Source organism: Phalacrocorax carbo, chromosome 27, assembly GCF_963921805.1.
Source record: "Phalacrocorax carbo chromosome 27, bPhaCar2.1, whole genome shotgun sequence".
Classification (NCBI taxonomy): Eukaryota; Metazoa; Chordata; class Aves; order Suliformes; family Phalacrocoracidae; genus Phalacrocorax; species Phalacrocorax carbo.
The window spans coordinates 1,319,520-1,339,005 of record NC_087539.1 but is presented as its reverse complement, the minus strand read 5'-3'; the positions used below and the strand labels follow the sequence as shown (position 1 = coordinate 1,339,005).

The window sequence follows — 19,486 nt, the reverse complement described above, 5'->3', positions numbered from 1 at the left end:
TTACCTGCTGAAGGCTGTGTCATTTCTAGAGGAATATGTTTGTTTTTCTTCCCTTTTTATTATAAATAAGCCCCAATGAGTTTATTTCCACTGTATCAAATGTCTCTCGCCTTCGTGAGAGCAGAGTTCAGAAGCGTCTAAATCAATTTGGAGAGTAATTGTATTTAGGTGTTTGCTCATCCAGCAAAGCAGCATTCGCTGGCTGTTCGGATATGCCAGGTGCCAGATGTAAAACTCGCTTCCTTTTTCATTGATATTCAACTCTGGTGTGTAGTTAGAGGGCTGACTCATTAATATTACAAGTGTCATACGTATTGTGTTAGGGCCAGTCCCTATTTTGCAGTCCTCTAAAGTGGAGACAGTGATGTTGGAAGCCGTCCAATTTGTTCTTCACGAGGCTTCTGTCAGTGAGATGATTAGGCTTTAATCTGTCTCATGGTGATAGCTTTGCTTTTCCAGAAGGGAGTTACTTTTTGTGGGTAGATCAGGCCACGCCAGAACCGGTCATTGGCCTGTTAAGAGGGTGCCTGCTGCAACGAGAAGAGCTTACCTTTCAGAGAGGGGTGAGCGCTGGCAGATTTTCTGAGCAATTCAGAATACTAAAGCCGCTTTATGGAAATCCCAGCCTAGGTAGATCAGGGATGTGGAGGAATTGAGATCTTTTTTTCAGCCTCTCTATCTAGACTGCTGCAGAGATTGTAGTTGTTGTACAAACAAAGCAGCGATTGTCCAAAGCTTTGTGTCGTCCTCTGGCTTTTGTGTTATCAAGAGCCCCAATTCCCCACTCAGGGAGAATTTCAGGCAAGGTGTTGTGGAGTCATTTGCTGTGATTACTCTGCTGTTATTGACTGCTTTATTTTTCAGTAATGAAAAATTAACAAGATAGAAATTTTCTCATGTAGAGTTTGGTTGTGTGAATGTTTGACAAGAAAATGTGATCTCAAAAGCAGCTTTTTAACAAGGTTGCAGTGACAAATGTAATAAACACACAGTATTTTGGAAGCATATTGTGTTGTCAATAGGTCCTGTATTTGCTGTCAAAGACTTTGTTTTCAAACTAAATCACACCTGTAACAGTAATATCTTTTTTGTAAGCTCTTTTGTTCCTTTTGTTTGCATTCTTTTTCTTTTTGTTGAGCTGCTGATTGTGTTTTTAAATAATCCTGCTGATTTCTCCGTACTTCCTTCCCTCTACAAGTAAGACACTTGAGAATTCAGTTTATTTAAATTGGAAAAGGAAATATTGCACCCATAGAGAGGCCACGTAGGAAAATTCACTCTAAGTAGTAATTGTGGTTTTGGAGATAGCTTGTTGAATAAGATCTTTCTTAATTTTAAGCCTGTTTGTTTAGGCTCAGGGTCCACAGATGTCAATGTAGAAAGGATATTTGTCCTCACGGTTTTGTGAAAAAAGATGATGGCAGTGGTGACGTACTGACACAAGGCAAGAAGAGCCCGTGTGTTCTTGCCACTTTGGAACGACAGAAATATTTGTCTGATATTGCAGTATCCTGCATATAACAAGGCCAGCAAGTGGAGATGGACTGTTCTGTCTCTCTATGACAATAGCATGGGTTTTCTGCTTAAAGGCTGACAGAGCAAGGGCCACGTTGTACCAAAAGTTGAATGTCGTTCTCTTTAAAGAGCTACTATCATGCAGAATTAGGAGGGATCGATGTGCCAGGGGAGGTGCGGATTTTCCCTTGAAGTAGCGAAGTTCAGGAACTTTGTGGTAGCTTTGCAACACGCAGCTGGATTGTTGAGCTGTGCTGCGAGGGTTCTCATGTTTGCTGCCGTAGTACGTTTTGCCTATTATTTTGATCTTCCACGGAGCTTAAAGGCTTTCACATAAGAAGGATCTTGCCACATACTGCTATCCAGCCTCTGAACAAAGTGCTTCTGAAGCGGGCATTGACTCTTCTTTAGCATGCCGAAAGAGCCTGAACAGAAGTCGTTCCTTGCATGATCTTTCTTGTAAAGAGCACTGCAGCTGACAGAATAATGGGTTTTCTTAGGCTTCCTGGTGACATGCCAACATGGTTTCCTTAGCAGTGAAATTCCTCAAGAAGCCATGGTTGCTGATGTAAACATAACTGAAAGCTTAACACAGCCCATACTGAGCTCAGGGTCTGAAATCTGCTTCTTATGCCATGCTGCACAGTGCGTTTTTCTTCTGCTCCTTCTATTTAAATCTGGCTTCCCAAGCTCATAACCAACTTGAATGGGTTGTACTCTTCAATCCAGAAAAGATGGCCTGGTCTCCGCACAGAGGAGCAGCCTCCCATGGGGCAGCCTTCCATTAACTTGGATGTAGCTCTGGTTTGGTGGAACTGTGTTTGGGACGGAGGTGGGGTTATTTTAAATTACCATGTGCAGAGCAGGTTTAAGGTGATTTAACAAAGTGCTTTGGTTCCCACTCGTCAGGCTTAAAAGAAATGACTAGCAAAACCAAGAACAGTTTCGGAGCTGGTCACTGAGTCTGCCTCCTGTCTCTGTCAGGTACGCTTCTGGAATTTGGTGGGAGTTTCCGCAAGTCAAATTACTAGTGTTGCACGCTAATTTGAGGCTGGGTAAAAGATTAATAATTGTATTGCTTTAACTTCAAGTAGTGGAATCCTACTATGGTGACTAATACTGTTTAATGGTAACTATCCTAGAGTAAGCACTTGTTAGTGCTGCAAAATGACTGTGGTTTGTGTTTCAGATTTCAGTGCTTTGGGAAAAACAATGGGGTTTTGCTCTCTTGAGCAGCTATCATTTTCTCTGCTGCTTTTTTCTGTAAGATGGGGGTGACATCCTTATGAGCACACGCTTCGTACTGCCTCATTGGGAAAGCCAAGGCAGGAGGCACGTGGGAAAACATGTCGTGATAAATGGCTCACCTCTTTCATTTTGAAAAATTAATTCTTGCGATTGATTTTATATTTATATATTTATATATATATTTATATATATAAAGCTGGTTTTTCTTTGGGGAGTGATCTTTTAAGTGCTAATGCTTTCATCAAGATACCGATCTTTGTTTCATCATGCATAATCATCGAGCTCATTGCACTATGATTTGGAATAGCACTTTCCCATCTGGAAATACGTACTTATTGTGATACCATGCAGTATGAGATGCCAGCTAGGTTAGTGCTCTCTTAACACTGTGTTTAAAGGAAGGTAGGAGTTGCATCTCTATGAATGCTTTGTGTTTGATCAATAGATAGGGGAATAATTGCTCGTAACTTCTTTCTTCTCCCATTCTTGCATCTTATTCAAGAATCTAGAGTTTAATTACAAAAAGTAACTTCAGGTACAGTTGAACTGAAGTGAGCTGCGTATCCGAGCTGCTTTTCGGGATGGTTTGGCAGTGTGTTGCTATGGCATCAGGTTTGGAGGGGAGTCACCCGCAAAGAGTACCTGCGGCAGTCAATTTATGTAAGAAAAATTGAAGCCTGTTTCAAGAGAGTTGTTAAATATTGACATCCGAGAGCCATGAAAGAGCAGGCGATAGGAAATGCGCACAGGATTAAAACCCATAGTAACTTCTATTTTAATCTTATCCCAGGTGGATCCACTGTGGTAATATTCTGATGTTTTTGTTTGGCCACGTTCGCTGCTGGAAAAAAAGGCTGCAAAAATACGATCGGGTTTCTGTGCGAGAGAGCTGAGAGAAAAACAACCCAGCGAGGGCCCGTCCTCCCCTGGAACCGAGGTGCAGGATGAGTGCCAGGGACTGCTTGCTTTCATTGAATACCTCGGACTGGAAACTGGCGTCGCCGACGGCTGTGGGTGGGGTAAAAGCTCCGTACTTCTGACTTCAATCGATCACCGCGTGTGCCAGAACCCCAGACCGACATTGGACGCTGTTTACTGCAGGTTGCGTTGAACCCGAGGGGAGATACCATTTGGCTTTCTAGCTGTGGGTGGCTGTCTACGTGAGCCTTAAGCATTTTGCAGCAAGATACAGAGATCTCTTTGGGTGCCTGCATGTTTTTAGTTTTATTCCTGGGCTAAAACCAGGCTTCACTTAGAAAATCATCTGTCCACGCTGGTCTGCCACGTGGAGAAAGTGCATACTGTTTAGAACAGGCCAAGAGTTTACGTGTGTGTAATCTTTTGTAGTTGGGCTGGACGGACAACTCCTAGGAGAAGGCTATCAGCACTCACTGTTCTAATAATTCAGTTTCTACCTAGAGGAAGACAATGATGTACCTACCTACTGAATAAGTGCTGAATCACAGGGTTGTTACTCTTGCATAAAGTTTAGTCATTTCCCGAGAAACTTTTGTTTTCAGTCTAGTGGTAGAGGGCTAGGTCTGCGTTTGTGCTGAGGCTTAAGTACGTGTGAATTTCTGCTAGAGTCTGTGGCCAGGAGGTTAGTCAGAAAAGAGCATTATTCAGGGCAGAATCCCTTCCTCTGGGTGTTTTTAAATGCGTTGTGAGTTGTCTTGCGTTACTCAGCTCAGCCTGTGAGTATAGCTAGCTCTTGTGCACCTGTGTATGACTCTTTCTGTTTCTCCTTGTTTAAATGCGTTGTTTGCGACTAGTATTACAAACACTGTTAAGTGCTCCTACATCTAAACTCACTTTCTTCTCACTGACTGCATATTAAAAATAGATGAAAACGTTTCTCTTTAATAGATTTTGTAAAATCCGATTTGTGACAAATCCTTGGTTTCGTGCCCTTTATAGCATTCAGAAGGGAAGATGCATTTTTTAACCCGTGACAAGTTGTAGCTATTTAAAAGATTCCCCGCCCCCGGATGGGGTTACATGCAAGATTTATTATTTGTCTATGGAATTAAGCTATTTATGTGCATGTGCTGGTTTTATGGGTAACATGTAAAATTTATATGGCTGTACTTTGCAAGGTAATATCTTCTATAAAGTTGACTTCAGTGACTGTATTTTGCAGATGTTTGTCAGAGGCAGTGAGCAGAGCCTGCATTTAGTAGGGTTGTCGGGGCTAACAGAATTTAGTGATGTAGTTAAAGGTTTGAAGGGGCTATCTTCAAGGGTTTTTTGGAATCTTTTAAAAAACATTTTACCTTTTGTAAAAGTAGATGCCACCCGCACATTTGCAGCATGATTTGAGTTGCTGATGCACAAGTGCGTCGTGCATCCTTTTGGCACAGGTAAGGATCTGAAAGGCAACGTGTTTCTGGCCTTTTAGTTCTTACATACAAGTGAACTAGAGGTACGGCTTGAGGTTTGGCTTCATGGTCGTTGGAGCAACTTACCTGGGGAGATCCTCTAAAGACACTAACTGCTGAGAATAGCCGGGTCACATTGATGCTGTGTAAGCTGCACACACGGTCACATGGGAGAATGTTCTCATGTCTGCTGCAAAGAGAAGAATCAACAGACGTGTAGTACACCGAGAAGAGGCTCTTTTATTTGCAGTGGTAAGCTTCCAAGTGTTTCTCCGTGTCCCAGTCTTGCGAAGCCTTTGAGAACTCATTTTGCTGACCCTGGGTAGTGCCATTTTCAGCAGAAATGGTAATGATAAGTTACTATGTCGTGTCTTTTTTTGTTGTGTTTGTGGGGAAGTGGATCTGGTGACACCTCCTTTTTGTCGGTCACCCCCTGCTCACGCACACAAGGAAAGCTGAACTCTGTCCTTAGCTCACCCAGTTTGGTGATGCATCACATATGGCATTTAAGATTACTGCTTGTAATACACAGGCCCAGACGGGTGAATCGAGGACAGTGGATCATCTGGAACTCTGAAATGCTGTTGTAAGATGAAGAGGTTCTTCAGTATAGTTTCAGTAGTTGGATTTATTGTTTAAAGGTAAAACAACAAAAAATTAAAAAGGCTTAAGGCAAACAGCAGTGACTTGTGGTCAAGCACACCTTGTGACCTGAAATGACCCAGAACCAGACCTCTGCAGGGAGGAAGTCTGGCAATGACCGTGTGCCCAGGGTAGACCCACAAAAACCTAGTCTTGAATTGCATTCTTTTGAAATAACAAATGTGGAGATTAAAAGAGTTTTAATTTGGTAAAGCAACATTTATAAGCCTTTAGAAAAGATTTTTGAAACTGGAACAGAGTCCCCACAGTGCTGGAGCCAAGCAGACTTGTACTGTGTATCTAAATTAATCTGGAGCTGATCTGTCTGTGAAACTTTTAGTACTGAAACTGTAGCAGTATAATGCTTGTGCTTAACAAACACAGCTTTGTAAGACTTGCTGTTTTTTTCAGTAGCCTATTCACGTTCTTAATGGGAACATAATGGTGCTGTTACAGGGAAACTGCTAAGCACAAACCTGTTCTGTTTGGTTTTGGGGTTTTTTTTTGGGGGGGGGAGGGAGGTGACATATGGAATGAGTAAAGCTTTATGTCTTTCAAGAAATCAGTGACTTATTTCTGGAAGACTTTAGTTTGCAGACTTTGGTATTGTCTTCAAGGAGGAAACCTGATATACAGCTTCACCAGAAGGAAGGAGGAGGGAATCTTTGAAGCTGCATCATCATTTGGCCTCAAACAGAAGGAGGCAATTGTCTAAACTTGTTTCAAACATAGTTTTTGTGCCGAAGTTATAGCCAAAGAGTGTCAGGAGTGCAGGACCATTTAACAGGTATAGTCCGTTTGAACAGACAGCCTGAAGAAAAAAAGGGGTTTAAATGTTATCCTTTGGGTTGCTGAAGCCTGGGATTGAGGACATCCTGGCTTTAAGCCTTGGTAAAACCATCGGGGTGGGGGTGCCCAGAAGTTGTCAGGTCTCCAGCAAATGGAAGAGGATACTGTCTAGCTGCAAAATAAATAAATGAGTGGCGACAACATTTCTTACCAAAGTGCTGAACTGATTGGTTTGATACCTGTTTTCTGCCTAGGCCATAGCCGAGGCAGTCTTAAGTGCTAAAGTACATACCTTCCTCATTTTGGATTTCTCAAACATACCACCCAACACTTCCAAACACACTTGAAAGACCTTATCTGGAAGTGGCATGCAACAAAAGAACATTTTGGACTTTGAGCTGCACTTCTGGGTTTCAGGATCTCCAGTTTGGTGTCTATTTTGGCCAAGGACAGAAAATCCAAAATCAAGCTCTGCAAAAGCATTCTGTATTCTTTCAGAGCAAGTTTGAGATGATAAAACTGCAGGGAGACATTGCCTGTCCTGTGCCTAGAGATCAAGCAGGGGAGTAGGCAAGAAAGGCAAAGTCATCAGGGTCACTTATAAGGGTGAGACCGGAAAAGCAGGTGCAGTGGTGATAATGGAATCGATTTCCTTGGTTTTGTTATAAAGTTGTTACGCTATTTGCTGTTCCACAGAGGAAGTAGCTTTCTGTGTTTTGGGGCTAATTTCCAGGATTGTCTGTTACCATAAACCAATAGAAACATCATCGTATTTTTTTTAAAAGCATGCAAACATTTTTTAAAAATGCGTACAAACTGCTTTCAAATGTGAATCTTTTGCTTGATACAGTCAAGTGTTTGGAGGCTTTGTTGGGGAGATGCTGTGCACTACGTGATCATTTTCCTTAATTTCTCCACTGTAGTAATTATGGTTTTGTTAGACAGTAAATGATTCAGTGTTCTCATTCCATGGGGGGAAGGGGAGCGAGGATGTTGAAAGAGGAGTATTGTCTGAGCGTAGCAGGATTAGCTGGTGTTACCACCTTGCACTGATTGAGCACCACTGTTTAGAATAGATCATCAACTCTAATTGCTAAAAAGCAGCCTGGCGTCACAGGGCGGTGAGACTCCTGAAGTTTCAGGCTTCTCTATTGCATGATTTGAATATAGGTGTAACATCCAGGCTGATCAGCTGTAGTTCACTGGACTTGTTCTGCTCTGTGTAAGCCCGTACCCCTCTGTTCTCGGTCATTGCCAAGGTTGGCGTCTCCCTTGCACTCTCAATGGTCAGAACATCCAGATTGGATTTGCATGATGAGGATCAATTCTAATTTCCTCTCAAGAAATTAAGAGAATCATACGAGAAAGGAATGTCAGAATCTATTTTTTTGCATTTTTCTAGGGAATTCTGTTTCCCGGATGCATGCTGCAAGCAAGCAGGGCCTCTTGGATTTCATCACAGAGGTGTCTGCAGGCAGGATTATTGTCCAGGTGTTCCAAGCAAGGAAAAATCGTTGCTCCTTGATTGAACTTGTCTTGTTTCTGCAAATATAAATCTAGAATTCTTTCCTACTCTGAATCCACAGAAGGGCATCTCTTGTGTATTTGCTGTCTCTTGAAAAGCAGGATTTCTTTAAATTCCTCTCTTGAAACTGGCAGAAGAAAGATTAAATGGGGGGAGGAGAGGGTTGAAAGAGGGGAACAGTATTGTGATACATAGTGAGATGAGGAGTTACTGAAGCATTGCAATACCAGTGCCGGCCTCCTGCCAGAGAACCTGTTCTGTGAAGCTGGCCGGGGCTGGTCCATGAAATGCTCTGCAAATGAGCAGGAAAACTGAGCTGGTGGCTCTGCAGGAGAAAACTTCTCATGTGTTGGGGTGAGTTAACCTTTGTGAGTAGCGCAGGTGGCAGCAGAGCTTTGCATTGGTTGGAGGGATGAGCTATGAGCTTGGGTAGCATAGCGAGGAAAACGGTGGTGTGTGGAGCTGATGAATTGGGTTCTGGTGGCAGGCTGTATTTATACTCCTGTCTGTTCTGATGTGCTGATTATCTGTGGAAGGTGAAGACATGACTGCGCCTGAGCTGATGGTTGCTGTCACTGCAGCAGAGGTGTTGGGGAAGGAGAGCTTGTTCCTCCACTGCATCAGTGATCAGCAGCTCACCTCCCTCTCACATGTCCTTCATTTAAAAAAAAAAACCAAACCCCAAACCACCACCACCACCGCAAAACTCAAACCAAAACCCTAAAGATTCCTGACATCACATTTTGAGACTCTGGGAAAGATCACTATGTACAAGAATCTTATGGCTGTTTATAGCGAAAGGGTCTTGGCTGAAAAGAAACTGAAGCTTTGCTTTCTTTTGACAAGAATCCCACTTCCTTAGCAGGGCCTCCTCAGCATGTGGAGGCACAACCCATGACTAGCTTCGGATATAGATAAATATAGACTACAACTGCACAGAAACAGTTGTAGCTGGGAGAGGGCCAAAAGAATGTCTCAGCAGTAAGTGTTTTGGTTAGGAATTTTTTTCCTCGGAATGAACAAACACTAGCACCATTTTAAAGCTAAATTGTCAGCTCTCATTTGCTTTGCTAATGCTTTCTTTGTAGTGCTGTGTCTTGCATCTGTGTACAGAAGGGTTGTGGCTCTTGGGTTGTTTTTTCAGCAAGCTGGAAGAATTCAGCACACAAATGTCCCAAAGTGTTAAGTTTATGGAAGTGGCGTTGATGATTTACCAGGTTTATGTAGTAGGAGTGAATGGTTCTTGAGATTGCAGTCCTATTGTCTTGGTTCTCTTCCTGTTGCTGTAATTTATGATATTCAGTGAGGAAGTCCACATTTATGTTCAGATCTAGCCATTTCCATTTCCTGTAGATTGGCAGGAAAGGAATAGGGTGAAAGAAAACTTCTCTCTTAATGAATCTTTGGTTTCTGTCTCAGTGGATTGGTACCAAACTTGGAGCAGAGGGAAGAGGCTTTATGCAATAAATTCATTCCACACATGCAGCCTATTAAAGGGACACTTGCTTCCAAGATGTAAGATGTCAATTTGGGCATAACTCTTGGGATTTTAGTAACTGGATCACAATTTTATTGCGATGACTTTACACCTGTTGCCTGTGCCTACACACAAGCTTTTTTCTGAGCGCCTTAGTCCCTGTGTCCTGATGGAGCTTATTTCACAGAATCCCAGGTTGGAAGGGACCTCAGGGATCACCTAGTCCAACCTTCCTAGGAAGAGCCCAGTCTAGACAAGACGGCCCAGCATCCTGTCCAGCCGACTCTTGAAGGTGTCCAATGTGGCCAAGTCAACCACTTCCCTGGGGAGATTATTCCAATGGTGACTGTCCTCACTGTGAAAAATTTCCCTCTCGATAAATTTCAGATAATTTTGCTCTGTCTCTGACCAGCATGGATGGCTATTGTTAAATAAAGGACTCTTAATTTGTCTGTTCCTTGTAATCTTTTCGGTCCCTACTGCCCAGTTCCACTTCAGTAGGGCTAGCCTAAAAACGTAAGCATTATGCTTTCTAATCCTGTAGGCAGGTGCTTGAGACTGTCAACCGCTTTGTCAAAGTAATGGTTGGGTTTCTTTTTTAACTTTTCTTAACAAACCCTGCTTGGAAATTCAGCGATGGGAAGACACAGCGCTGCAGGGAAGTCCCAGGAATTTATCATCATTATTTCTGTTGCTTGAATTTTGCTACTTGGAACTTTCCTGCTTTTGCCAAATAGCGTTAGGCTTTTTATATTTTTTTTTATTAGCTAATGCTCGGACAATCCTTTTTTCAAGCAATAATGTAAATAATCTGCATCGTGTGATAGTTAAGGTTGCAAATAGGCAACTCGGGCCAAGACACTTCTTGGTTTTCAATAGTATCTCACTTCAAATTTACAAATGCAGATCTGTGAACCATAAGCCTTTCGTTGTTGTGAGGGTAGGTTTGTTTTATTGGGAGGACATTAGTGTAGAGCAAACGCTTAGAGTTCTTTGCTTCCCAGTAAGTAAACCAGAATGGGATACTTAAATGGAGAATGCTGGTATTTGTTCGTAATGTGCTGGTATTCCTTAGTAATTCCAACAATATGCTGTGGCAAATGTTTCATTGTATGTAGTATGTAACCACCAATGTCAAGAGTCCAATTAAATATTGTGGAGAAATTAATCACAAAATAACGAGCTACAAACAAATCTGTGGGTTGGCTTCGAAGGAGAAATCCCTCCCCTTTCTGTGCAGGTTTGTTTTTCCTGAAGTGGCAGTCGCCCCGGTCTATTTGCTACCCAAATGAACAAACGTGGGGAGTTAAAACTGACTCTGCAAATGGAGAGGCAAATCACAGAAAAGTTGGTGGATCTGTAGCTTGTGCAGTGGGCCAAAGTATTACCCTTTTGTCATATAGTCTTTGTGTAGCTCTTTTTTGGAGGTGTACTTTTCTTACATTGGCAGCATACCTTTCCTGTGAGCTGGATTAATTTAACTGAGCTATGTATTGCAATCAAGCATTAAAATGAATGCTTTGCTTGGCATTTTAGTGCTTCATGGACATTCTGCTTTTCAGCTGCTGGATTTGTTTGGACTTGCTGGGGCCTGACTCAAACACAGTGCTAGAGGAGGGAGATAAAGTTTTGTGTGCAAATGCATACCCTCCGCTAAGCGGTGTAAGTACCCATTTCAGCTTCGAAACTCAGTCTAGGTGTTTCAAGTGACACTGATGTTTGACTCTCCAGCACAAAGGAGTGAAGTCTGTTCCCTTTCCAAGCATTTCAGTACTTCAAAATCACCTCTATAACCCAAATGGCCTGTTAGCTGGCATGTTTTAGCAGAGGGGCTGGTTGTGTTGGAGGCTTAGAGCCTAAACCCTTTAATCACCTTTTCTGATGTGGCCCTCCAGATCAGGCTGGAAGTGTCTGGCAGAAGGATGCTGGAAGGCAGCAAATACAGTGGCCTGTGCTGCTCAGTGTCTAATACTCTGTTGTCTTGCAGTAATCAGGCTCGTGGCAAAGCAGACACACGGTTTGCGATCACTGGTTTCTTGTTGTAAGACAAATGTGGGCTTAATTTTCGCTTGAGAAGTAATACCAAATAATTCTGTTTTCTTATTGCTATGCGTTTGATCGCTTCCTATCTTTCAGCCCCAAGAGATAAGAGGTTACAAGTGCAGGTCAGGCTACAAAAAGGCTTGAAATGCTGCAGGGCTTTTTGCTTTAATCCCTTCAAGGTTTCAGCCTTTCTTGTGGTTCTGATGTAACGTGAGAAATTAAAACAAAAGACAGCAGCCAGATGGTACATCTCCAGGATCAGACAGATTAGTTTTTTTTAAAAAGGGAAAAGTTTACTAATACTTATTCTCTTCTGGAGTTCTTGCTTCTGTGGAGCTCAAGCGTCTGTCTTCTGTATGCTTCTACCAGTAGGCAAACAGTGGAATTACAGCTACCAGGTCAAATGGACATGATTAAAAGTCTGGTTTTCTGGATTGGAGGGTGCGCTTGCTGGGCAGTAGGCTAGAAGTTGACTCTCCTTGCCTCTGTTTTCAGAGGTGCCCCAAACAGCTCGTGCGTGGGCTCACTTTAATTGCTAAAAGCTGTTCGCAATTTGATTAGTTTAAGACGAGGTTCTGAATTTGCGCTTTCCCTTTGCTTTGTGGTTTAGGAATTATTCTGTTTTGTTAGCCTGAGTCGGCTTTGGTTACAGAATATTTTCGTGTGCTCCTAGTTTCCCTTTTTAGGTTTTCATTGCTTTGATATTCCATTTAGATAGCTGTTCTGATTCAAATTATTGCATTTAAATAGTGCACAGTGTATATCTCTGATCCCAAGGGAAACTACAGAAGTTCTGTAATACGGAGGCTTTGAAATCATAATGTACTTGCACGTATTTGGTTTTAGGTTTTCTTCAGCATGTGCGTTGCTGTGTTCAGCTGAAACCTTCACGTGGCTGAAAAGAAAAGCAAACAGACCTCGAACTGAAAAATGAGGACACGGTTAAATGAGTTTTCTTTCCTTGGTTTTAGGGGACATCACACAAAAGGGGTATGAGAAGAAGAGAGCAAAGCTGCTGGCTCCATATGTTCCACAGACCCAAGGTAGGTACTCGTTTCAGCTGGCGTAAGAATTCTGCATAGGCCTGATGTTGGAGGGATCCGCGGGATGGCGGTGGAGTGGAGCGCTGAGGCTTCCTTTGCCAGCTCTCGGCTATTCTGTTTCGTACGTGTTTCCACGGCTATCGGGTAGTTACACTGCGGAGCTGCATGGGTGCCGTGAAGTCACGGGCAGTATTTTGCCTCTAGTTCACTCGTTCAGTTGAACTCCAGGGATTCCTGGTAGTTCCAGAGCTGTTTGGGTCTCTGTAGAGTGCTGTTATTTCTACACTTCACATGCCCTGGCTTCATCTCCCACGTAAATAAATCACGTCCTCCTCCCTTGTCAGCTGAGAACTCAGGGGCTTTGAATCAGTCATGAAGTGTGAGGTCCTCAAGAGTCATTCCTGAAAGCTGCTTAAAAAAGGCTTAACTGCAGAGCTGCTCTGTTCTGCGTCCTCCTTTCAGCCATCTTAATTCCTTGTTGGAGAAACATTAGAATTTTCATAATTTGTTGGTGTATTTTACCAGAGTAGCTGAAATCATGTGCTTCGTTTACATCTGTTTCTTTTGGTTCAAAGATCCTTAGCAGCAGAGCTGATTGTATGTAGGATAATTATATATAATTGTAAACTGAAGGACATGGCTGAAAGTACGCCTAATAATTATTATGAGGATGCTTACCCAAAATAATTGCACTACTGATACGCTGAGGTGCTTAACCATTACAGGCTAATGTGTCTGGCTCTTAGCAGTTTGGGCAGTGAATGGGTATGACAGGCAGTCGTGACTGGACTTACTGTAATTTACTGAGACTGAACTACTGCCAAAAAAAAGAAAGAAAGAGTGAAGGCTAAAAGTGCATTTATTGACCATCCGCACTGCATCCGCTGGGGGAAGATCGTGTAGGGTTTTTTCTGCTGAAATTACAGCAGTTCACGTCAGGCAGTTGCTTGAGGAGCACAAAAAGGGCTCTGACACTGTCATGTGGTAACTTCGACTCTGCCACTCCAAAACACTTGATGGTTGCACTCCTGCTCTCCTCCATCCCAGTTGTTTCTCAACTTTGTTTTGCTTGCGTATTCAACAAAAGCTGGTGCCTGTTCTCTTGTCCGAGGCTTACTGCCACAGCGGGTGCTTTCTACACAAAAGAACAGCGTATTCTGTCTGGGCTAACGTACTGAAGGTAGCAGGGCAAGCAGAAATTGTTTCTTAGCCTTCAACGTTGAGATTTTGTTACAAATAGCTCCGAGTACTGAGCCCTGCCTCCCGAACCAGGATCTGATAGGAATTGCTTAAGAACTCGGTCACTACCTTTGTATCAAATCTGCTTCTGTTATTTAAAGAAACCAGAAAGTAATACACATGACTAATCCCTCTTTATGGTCTTTATAAGTAGATATTTGTTCAGCAGGTTTTACAGTCTCTCAGTCCAACGTGTATACCAGTGGGGATCTCGAGCCTTAGAAGGAAATGTGGGCTGCCTTCGTGTGTTCAGGTGCCGCCTTGGCAGACTTGCTTTTGTCCTGGAGGCCGGTGGAGGCTGGAGCTCTACAAGTTGCTTTTCATCTGACGACGTGATCTTGTGCCTCGTGTGCCTGTCACTTTGCACGCATGTTTGGTTTGTTTCAGAAAATGTTGTTTAATTAGGAGGGGAAAAAAAAGGTCTGGCAAGACACTCTGTGGCCCTGCTATTTTAATTGTCCCTCTTTTCAAGGCTGCAGAATGAGCCGAGGTTCAGGAAGAGACACAGGCTGATAGGAGGTCACCAATTAAGATAGTGTTTTGACTGCCATTCTGGCTCAGCCCTCCGGCTTTTTATATATCTTATTTCCAGCTGCCCTTGTATCTGGGAATCTCCTGCTTGTGAAAATCCTGTTGAAGTCATGCATGAGGGATTCAGAATCAGGTCACCTTGTTAATGAGAAGAAAATTCATTTAGTCCACAACAACAACAAAAAATATTTACACCTGGCATTTAGTTCATTACACCTCTCAAAGCACCTTCCTGACGTTAGCTGGTGTATTGTCTCCATTTCACAGATGTGAAATGAGACGAAGGTAGGTATGATGACATGTCAGGGCATGTCAGCATTGTAATTTCGGAGATTCTTATTGCTAAACCCGTGCTCCATTCGCATTGCCTCTGGGAGCTTGCCTCATTATTTTAGAGTTAAGGCAGCAATGTTAATTACCTAAAGATACATGTTTTCCTGGTGCAGCATCCATTTTTGTAAATGGAACGTACCGAGGTGATGGAGCTGTGATACCAGAGCTGTTGCTGCGCTGTTACGTGCTGGCTGCTGCACAAAAGGCTTTGAAGAAAGGATTTTGAACAGCTTCCCAAGTTGTATGTGTTAAGTAATGCTGCTGATTTCACTGTTGCCCGAACCAAAACAGGGAGGACAGGCGTGCTCATTTCACGTTACACTGCTGACTAACCTCCTGCGAAAATAAAGGCAGGCCGCGCTGCTGTCAGGCCATCCTTGGTGTCCTTCTGCGTGTGATAACTGTAGCTGAACCATAAGTTCCCTTTAGAAACAGACTGGGGTCCCAGTGCTTTGAGATGTTGCTGTTATTGGAGTAACGCCTACATTTTCCAGTCACCTTCAGAGTCATTTGTGAGGACTGAGTGTTTTTATGCCTACTTTAAAAGATGCAATACAATGCTATTTTTTCTGTTTTGAAAAATGATTTTTGGATGGACGGTGGAACTGCTCTGCTACTCAGAGATGGGAGAGTAACTCGCCACCTCTGGAAACTAGTTTTTGCTGCAGACTACAGGCAAACTTCTGCCGAGGGAAAGAGCTCCTGTCTGTATTAGTTGCTGCAAATCTGGAAAAGCATTTACAACTCTTCAGCTCAAACAATGCAGACGCAGGAATGCCTTCTGCCGAAATTAGCAGCCCTTGCACATAGACTGTTGGCAGAGTCAGTTTTCTTGCTATTTAAGATAATGCGTTCGGTTCCTCTGCTAACGTGTAAAGGAAATTATATTCGTTAAGCACTGATTCACTGTCAGAACTTTTTTTTATGGACCTTCCAGAGTGTTCTTGCTCCTGTTTTCTACTCTCATGATGATGGGGGGGAAGAAAAAATAAAAAAAATTTAAAATTTAAACAAGCAAAGAGAATGTTGGAGTGCTTCACTGTTTTTATTGAAAAGGTAAGATGAATGTGGTCTGGTGTTCTTTGTATTCCAGTACCTCAGGGAAAAGTGTTGGAAGGCAGGAGCAATATGCTGGTAAACCTGTTGAGGCTGATAACATTTGAAGCTAATTGAATTGATTGGTGAATTTCAGCTGTTACTGTATGTTTTGTTGATTTTCCTGCTCCATGTTATGCATGGATAGCACAAGGTGGGAACGTTACAGATACTGTTACTTTAGTGCTTCATTTCTTTGAAATCATGGCGCTCGCTTTGGAAAAGAAGCATTTCTTCTTTGCTTCCTGAGTGGGCTGTCATGTATTTCCTGTCTCGGAAGAGTTCTTCCTGCCACCCTGTGTTATGGACTGCCAATAAGCCGGCAGAACTCTGCCGTAAAGTTTTGCTTCTTTTTAGTCTTTTTTCCTCCCGTCTTTCAGCATCGTGTTATTTCAAATGGGAGCTGATGTGGAATTGTAACCAGTGATAAAACAGCTTTGTCTAAACCTGTAAATCACGCACACGCGCTCCAGCTTAGCGCTGTTCAGAGAGTTTCACCCATTTACAAGATCTGACTTGCAGCTACCACAAATGGGGACTTATTTTCTTCCTTATTCAGTCTGAGGGGTATCACAATTTCAAATAAAGCTTATTGATTGACTCTAGGAAATACATTTCTTCATCTTTGAAAAATATCCAAGACTAAGTCAATGGAGAACCTGAATTCTTCCTTCATGTCCTGTACAATGCAGAGTTAAGATCCATCTAGCTAGTAACTCCTGCAAAAGTCTCTGAATCTCCTAAACCCAGTGAGTTGTCGGCCTTCTCAGTGCTGGAAGACAGCAGCAATCATGCAAAGCTTGTGCAGCCATGCCCGCTGCTGAGCGAGGCTGTCCCCTGTGTTCTGGAAGTGCTGCCCAGGCTGACTTGTAACCCCGAGATACTTGAGTTTGTTATTTATGTGATTTTTACAGGCACGTAGCTTGAAAAAAATCCATCTTGTTATATAAGGAATAGCCAGTCCAACACTAGCACTTCTGTTTAATTCCTTATGCAAAACAGCAGAATAACAGGTTTGCCTGCTGCTTTTCTTCTGTCAGATGAATCTAGCACTTACTGTCCTTGTTATTAATGTAAGCATTTATCCTTGTTCATCATACGTGATGCTTGTAATGATTCTTTTAATCTAAAAATCTTTCTATGAAAAAAAAATATCTCTGAATCTCTACATCCTTGAACCTCTTTCTTCTACAAAACACAGGGATCACAAAGCAGTCAATTCTGCTTAAAAACTAAGGACAATTTTAAAATGCACAGCATCCTTCAAAAACGAATGTAAAATAATTTCTTTTTCATGCCTCTAGATGCGGATCCTGCTGGCAGAAGCTGCAGCTACAGCAGGATTATTCCAAAGGGAATGCTGCATAAGTCACCTCTCACCTGCCGGGCTCAGCTCACTTGTGCTGCGCTGTTGTATAACCATTTGCGATTTACTGTAGCTATACACTTCTTCCCTCATCCATGCTTGACTGCTTTGTTAGGCTACTGTAACATGTTGTTATGTCATAGCAAAATATTTAAACAAAGAGCTTGCTCTTGGCGTGTCATGTCACTTTCAGACACATCTGATCGTTTGGTAAATGGAATGTCATGTTTGCCTTGCAATGCCCTGCCGAGCAGATGAGATGCTTTTGCAAGACTTGCAGGAGAACTGAATACAAATTTAATAATTCATTTAAAATAGTGTTAGATCTGCTGCTGACATCTAGTGGGTACTCGAATCTGTAAATACTCCAATGATCAGGAAGCACTGAGCTGCTGTTCTCAGTCTGTGAAGCTGTCTTGTCTTTGGATCAAAATGAAACTGTCATTTTTGATGAGGGCAAATATGTGCTACACAGATGTTAAACTAGTTATCAATGAAATGTGTGCCAGCACGACAGCAAGGGGTCACAAACGCTGATTCTTTTAGACGTGGGTAAACTGAGATTTTGAACTGAAAATCTTGCTCTGAAGCCCAGGTCTTCAATTAGCAGATCCCGCACCTAAACCACAGAAGTCTCTCTTCCTTTTCCATTTTACTTCGAGCTGCTGGCATCTTTGTGCGGGTGATGGTTATGTTTTGATAAGTGAATACGGAACTCTGTGTTACATGTTATGATATCCAGAAACTGCCAGTGAAAATGGGGAAGAGTTGTTTGTCCCCCTAATACGGTTTGAGAATTTCTGGCTAGCGGGGTACATTCTTCTTACGTAGAAATAAAGGTTCTAATTTTTTGGCAGGATAGTTTAAAGAATCATTAATACGTAGGCTCGGTGGCTTGCCTTGTTGAATGTTGATATCGGAAACGAACTACTAAAAATTTGAGTAAGAGGTGAAAAATTTTGAAAAGGTTCCCAGGCCAAATAGTAATGCTGGGGTTAAGAGAGAACTTTTTCCAGGAGTGTGTTGCCCCTGATTCCCAAATTTTTTCCAAAGCACGTGATGCTGGGCTAAGTGGATAGTTAGTTTGCTGTAATGTTCAATTAATACTCTGCTCTTTAGGATATTGGAAGGTGTAAGATATGGTTGAAGATTTCTGTAACTAGTTAGGTGTGATTTGCTGGTATTGTCAGTTCCCTGAGCTTGAGGCGCTTGCCTTAAGTTGTTTACCTAAAACCACACACTAAGAAAGTGGTATAACTGGAATTGGACTCTAGGATTTGTGGTTTCCTCCTCATTTCTCTAATTCTTTGGTAGTTTGTGAGAATTCATAAGCGGTGCATATTTAGGTGACACAATTGCCCTCCTTTTTGCATGACTTCAGGTGACAACCTGAAGGTAATTACAGCTCTATGACCTTTAGTTTTTAAAAAGCTCCCACTGAGGCACAATTCGTTCTAGAATTGAAACTCTGTAGCAGTGATTCCTAACGTCCCTTGCTGAATTATGTAAAATGATAATTTCTTACCAGATTATCTATTTAGCTCCCTGTATTCATGGGAAGAACAAACTTTGCAGGAAGATAAAGCCGCACACTGCTGAAAGGAGCCAGAACCTGGACATCCAGATGTCTGTTTGGTTTTGTAGTTAATGTGAACAGCAAAGGCTCTTGCCGCTGGTACATTATTGGTTTTCCTGTCAATAACGTGCACTGGTCAGTGGCACAGTGAGTAACGAACCCGGCTTCTCAACACGTTTTCCTGTGGGTTTGCTGTTCTTCACAACTCAAACTTAATTTGGGACAATGACTTATTGCGCCAGTCAAACCCCTTTACTCGTGCCCATAGCAGCCCTGTCTACAAGAGGCTGGTGTCAATGATCTCCAAAAGCAGTTTGCATACATCGCTCTACCACAAGTTAAACTGCTAATTCTCTTCCATCCTAGTGCAATAATGAGAGTATGGTGCAGTCCTGTCCCACTGGAAACATGGCAAAATAGGAGCAAACCATACAGATACAATGTCACAAAACACTGAAGTTCATGGCAAATGGCCCTGTTAAGTGTGTGGAAGTGCAGGACTTCCCTGCCTTATCTACTCTTTCATTTAACAAGATTTATCTGATCTTATCACCTTTGCTTTTGTATTTTGTAATGAATTCTTTAAAGGTGACTTCACCTCTGGTCATCACTGATAGTTTACTAAAATTGTGTGAAATTGTGTGTGTGTGTTATGTCACCTGCTTCAGATTTGCTGTAAATGGTCT

At 42.4% G+C, this 19,486-nt stretch overlaps 1 protein-coding gene across 2 annotated transcripts in view; it reads left to right on the top strand.

Annotated features, from left to right (window-relative positions):
• The window catches only part of DIP2B (disco interacting protein 2 homolog B), a 69,713-nt gene that overhangs the window by 17,366 nt on the left and 32,861 nt on the right, over positions 1-19,486 (top strand). For both annotated transcript variants that reach the window (XM_064474282.1, XM_064474281.1), the window contains exon 2: positions 12,589-12,660. In XM_064474282.1, the coding sequence (XP_064330352.1) occupies positions 12,589-12,660 (72 nt within the window). The remainder of the gene's footprint in view (positions 1-12,588; positions 12,661-19,486) is intronic.